General features: G+C 51.9%; 1 protein-coding gene across 1 annotated transcript; it reads right to left on the minus strand.

Moving 5' to 3' along the window:
- Positions 1 to 598: 598 nt before the first annotated feature.
- On the minus strand, positions 599 to 2,956 carry LOC136517641 (GATA transcription factor 12-like). The gene is made up of 2 exons (XM_066511261.1): positions 2,378 to 2,956; positions 599 to 2,036 (listed from the first exon to the last, which is right to left on the minus strand). Exons 1-2 carry the CDS (start codon positions 2,702 to 2,704, stop codon positions 1,143 to 1,145), a joined length of 1,221 nt encoding a protein of 406 aa, XP_066367358.1. The 5' UTR covers positions 2,705 to 2,956; the 3' UTR covers positions 599 to 1,142.
- Positions 2,957 to 4,492: the final 1,536 nt, after the last annotated feature.

A 4,492-nucleotide genomic window follows, 5' to 3' on the forward strand; every position in this document is an offset into this window, starting at 1 on the left:
CAAAGTTGGTAAAAATACTGTAGTGACACTGTAGCATTTCGTTTGTATTTGGTAATAATTATTCAACCGTTGACTAATTAGGCTCAAAATGTTCGTCTCGCAAAGTACGACCAAACTATGTAATTAGTTTTTAATTTTGTCTACTTTTAGTATTCCGTGCATATACCGTAAGTTTAATGTGACGGAAAATCTTTTTTTTTTTTGTAGTGCCAACTGGGATTCCGTGCATATACGGTAAGTCTGAGAGGAACCCCTTGTTTTTGCAGTGCGAGATTCCGACGATCACGTGCGCCTTTTTCACCCTACTGCTGGTTAGCAGGAGTAGTGCTCCGTACTTGGTTTGGTTGCACACACCACACTCACACTCACGCAGTCACGCTTGTGAGTTGTGCGACTTTTTTGTGAGCTGTGAGTTGTGACAGTTTGCGCGCACCTCTGCCTCCTTATCATAACAGCGCGCGATCGATTCAGCACTGAGAGCGAATCATCTTGCTCGCCGAAATGCAGACAAGATTGGGATTCACATAAACAAGTAGAGAAGTCTCACACTAGCTTTGAAGTTTGAACTTAAAACTACTTGTTTACTCTTCCTCTGAGAGCTCTCCATTAGGCCAATCTTAATTGGATTTTCAAAAGAGTTTCATTCTCATTTAATGCTGTAACACATCAGCAAATTTGCTGAGTTGGCAGGTTAATTACGAAGAGAGAAATATAGAGAGTTTCATAGAGTTTCATCTAAATAAAACCCGCTGTCACAGTTACCAACACAAAAGCTGATGTGACAGTCTTGGTAACGGTACGACGAAACTCTCCACTTATACAAATCAAAAGGATGCTAAGAAAGAGAGGAAATTAGAAAGAGTAAGAAAAAAAACAACTCCCTAGAATTATTTTTCTAAGGTGTCAGAAACTCAAAAATCCGAGAAGAGTCTTAAGAAAAAAAAGGCTTAAAAAAGAAGATGAGAAATCGAGAGAGAAACAAAAAACAAAGATTCCGGAAAAAAGACTGCCTAATGAAAATGTAAAAAGAAAAACTGGAGAAAAAACTCCTAAAAAGGATCAGTTTTTGGTTTTGCTGAATTATTCCTGGGCTGGGCTATTGGACCAACTCTAGAGCGAGCAGAGACCAGACGATGACGTTCCTAGATGAGCTGACGGAAGTCCGGCCCTATGAGGTGGTTGTGGATCAAGAAGTCGTCGCCGATGAGCGGCCCCGCCGGCCCGTCGAACATCAGCGGGGGCGGCGCGTGCATCAAGGCCCCGCCGCCACCGGCGCCGCCGACGTGGGCGAGCGCCCCCTGCGGCGGCTGCGGCTGGTACTGGTGGTGCGGGTGCGGGTGCAGGTGCGCCTCCTTCTGGCGGCGCAGCTCCAGCACCTTCCGGTGGGAGTTGGAGTGCTTCGACACCACGAAGGTCGGGCTCGCCGCCGGGCGGTACTCCGGCACGAGGCGGCCCGACTTGTACCGCACGCCGCACGCGTTGCACAGCGTCTTGGGGCCCAACGGCCCCGTCCTCCACTGAGGCGTCTTGTCGGTCTCGCAGTGCAGGCACCGCCTCCCCTCCCCCGCGGCCGCCACCGACGCAGCAGCCGCAGCCGCAGCCGCGGCGGCGTTGTTTGGCACCGGCGTCGTCGGCGCCTCCTTCTTCTTCGCAGACTTCGACGGCTTCTTGGCCGGGAAAGCCGGCGCCGCGGTGCCGGACTCGGACGGCGAGATGGCCGCGGACGCCGGGGACGGCGGCGACGCCGGAGGTGGCGGGAGCACGAGCAGGCGGGAGGCCCAGCTGCATGGCACGATGCGCGACCGCTTGCTGCGCGCCTTGCCTGGCACGGGCGCCTCCGGTGGCAACACGCCGCCGGCTGGCTGTGCCTGCTGTGCGGCGGCGGCGACCGCAGGAGCAGGAGCGGGCGCCGTGGCGGTGCCGGTGCCAGCCGGCGGAATGCCGGTGATGAGCTGCAGCTTCTTGAGGTCCTCCGTGGGGAAGTTGTCCTCGCCCATGTAGTTGGACAGCCATTCCAGCTCCGCCAGTTGGTCGTACTGCGCAGGGGTTCATCAGAGCAAGAAAAATAAGTTAGCAATGGCGCCGTTAAAAGTCAATGAATCAGTTGAGCACCAGACTATTTTCGGGTGCCTGCAGAGTGCAGTGGCCAGCGTTTAGGACGCCGCTATTTTTGGGCTGCTGCAGGTCGCATCAGTTACTTACTATTCACGGGGCGTTTGCCCCCCATTGAAGGAGAACTTTAATGGGTGCCAGTGGTGGAAGTCGGACGGGTTATCGGAACCGTTAATTCTTCGAAGAAACGCGTAAAGAAATCGAGCAGTTCGCCGGAATTCATGGAAGAAAAGACGAAAACTACAACGCGAGGCGAGGAATTTACCGGCTCGCACAACCCGCCGGAGAAGTCCCCGTCGGCGAGTCCGGAAACGGAGAGGGAATTGCTGCAGCTGTCCAGCGCAGTCGTCACCGCCGACGAGTCGTTCGACGCGTTACCGGCGGCACCCTCCTCCCCGCCGGCGCCACAAGCCCGGCCCAACACCGCAGCCTGCTGCTGCTTACTCCCGTCCCCATCCCCATCGCCTACCACCACCGCCTCCTGCGCCTCCTCCTCGTCGTCGCACGGCAGGTCGAGGAGGTCGTCGACGAGGAAGAGGTCCGCCTCCTTCCTGACCCTCCCGCCGCCCGCGCACTCGGCCGAAACCTCCATTCCACCGCAGAGAATTCGTCTTTTGTTCCCTTCCTCCTCTCCCTCCCCTCCGCTTATTTCTGTCCTGATTTTTTCTGCGTGCGTAGAGAGGCTGGCGGAAATAACAAGAGAGAGAGAGAGAGTAGGGTTTAATTGGGACGCATCCGTGGCGTTGGAGAGCGGAGTGGAGGAGGACGACGAGGGGAGGGAGGTCAGCAGAGATGAACGGTTCTTAAGGAGTAAATAAAGGCTAAAGCCACAGCCACTCCCTCCATGGCTGGAAACGAGTACTACAGGCAGCTTTAATGGCCTGTTAAAAAATGAGATATATCTCTTTTTATAGCAGTAAAAAATATCCAGATATTAATGGGTAGTAAAAAGTAGGGCAGAAGAAAAATCAATACTTGGAGTACATATTTGGAGGCTTCACAGTCAAAGTCGGGCGATGACAACTGTAGTGGTGCTGCTCAACAGAAGAGAAAAACAAGGAGAAATTGATGGCAGATGGAAGGAATGAGTTTCCTCGATTTGTTGTGTTTACTATTTACCACGTGGGTAATTGTTGCAATGCGGTGAGTTTTCTCGTACTCTGCTGCAAGTAAAATCTCCTATCACACAACGGCTACTGGGACAATACTATCAACATGCATGGTTTGTGAGTACGACAATTTTTAATTTAAATATGACATTTTAACAAGCAAATGTTTATAAAAAATATGATATCTTTAAAGGAAAGGTTATATTATAAATAAAAGAACCTTTTACAATGTACCTAGTAGTGGCAGACTTGTGTCGTCAATCTATATAATTTTTTTTATATCAATGGTCAAATTTTAAAAAGTTTTGAGTTAGGAGTCTAAATGGATTTATATTTACAAGGGGGTGCAATGGATGACATCAAAGTAGATTCAGTCGACAATTCTCCTGCCTGATTTATTAAAAAAAAGGTATATCTCCTCGGTGACTGATGGAAACTTTATCCATCAGTCATGACTCCTCCCCATCGGACGAGTGGACAGGACAAACAAGGCGAGCGGGTGAGCTGATGTAGATTTCGTGTGTGACGCCGGCGTGCTTGACCTTGACCCGGATGGTGGGCACTGACTTCATGTTGGGCGACGGCTCGTCGTTGGCCGCCCCATGCTGTCGCCCCTCTTCTGCACGAGCGTCCCTCCGGGCCGTACCGCCCATACCTCCTTCGCCGGCACCTTGCCGCCATTCCCTCCACCGCCGCCGGCTGCAGCCACAGTCGCCAGCGCCTCCTACGTCGACCCCAAATTCACCGGTGCGCCCTTCCTGCTCTTGGGATTCGCCCCCTAGCTTGCTCACCGCCTCTTGCTCGCTCCCTCCCCCTTCGCTTCGCGTATTGCAACGAACTTGGTTGCCAGCCGGACCTCCTCGGCAATGGCGCGAACCAAAGCCCAGCTAGCTAGCCAAACGGCCGGCGAACACGATGGCAGGTGGGCAACGGGGATTGGAGGGAGAAGCCAAGGAAGAAGAACGACGGACGGAACGGACGGATGGATGGACAGCGAATACCCAAGAGGAGGAAAAAATCGGACGAAGGAGGGAGGTGCCTGATGGATTCATAGGATAGCAGGCAACTGCCATCAAGTAAACCTGTTAAAAAACATAGGTTCAAACATATATATGCGCTTTGCAATGATGACCCTGTTGGCTTCGTTGAAAAGCCAGGTTGAAATAAACCAAAATGACTCACTAGATATTTTTAGCGCGCACACACCTAGGTTTTTAAATAACGATAGGAAAAAAGCAATCCTATGTTTACAGGAGTATCTCATATAGATT

The sequence above is a fragment of the Miscanthus floridulus genome, chromosome 17 (genome assembly GCF_019320115.1).
Source record: "Miscanthus floridulus cultivar M001 chromosome 17, ASM1932011v1, whole genome shotgun sequence".
Classification (NCBI taxonomy): domain Eukaryota; kingdom Viridiplantae; phylum Streptophyta; class Magnoliopsida; order Poales; family Poaceae; genus Miscanthus; species Miscanthus floridulus.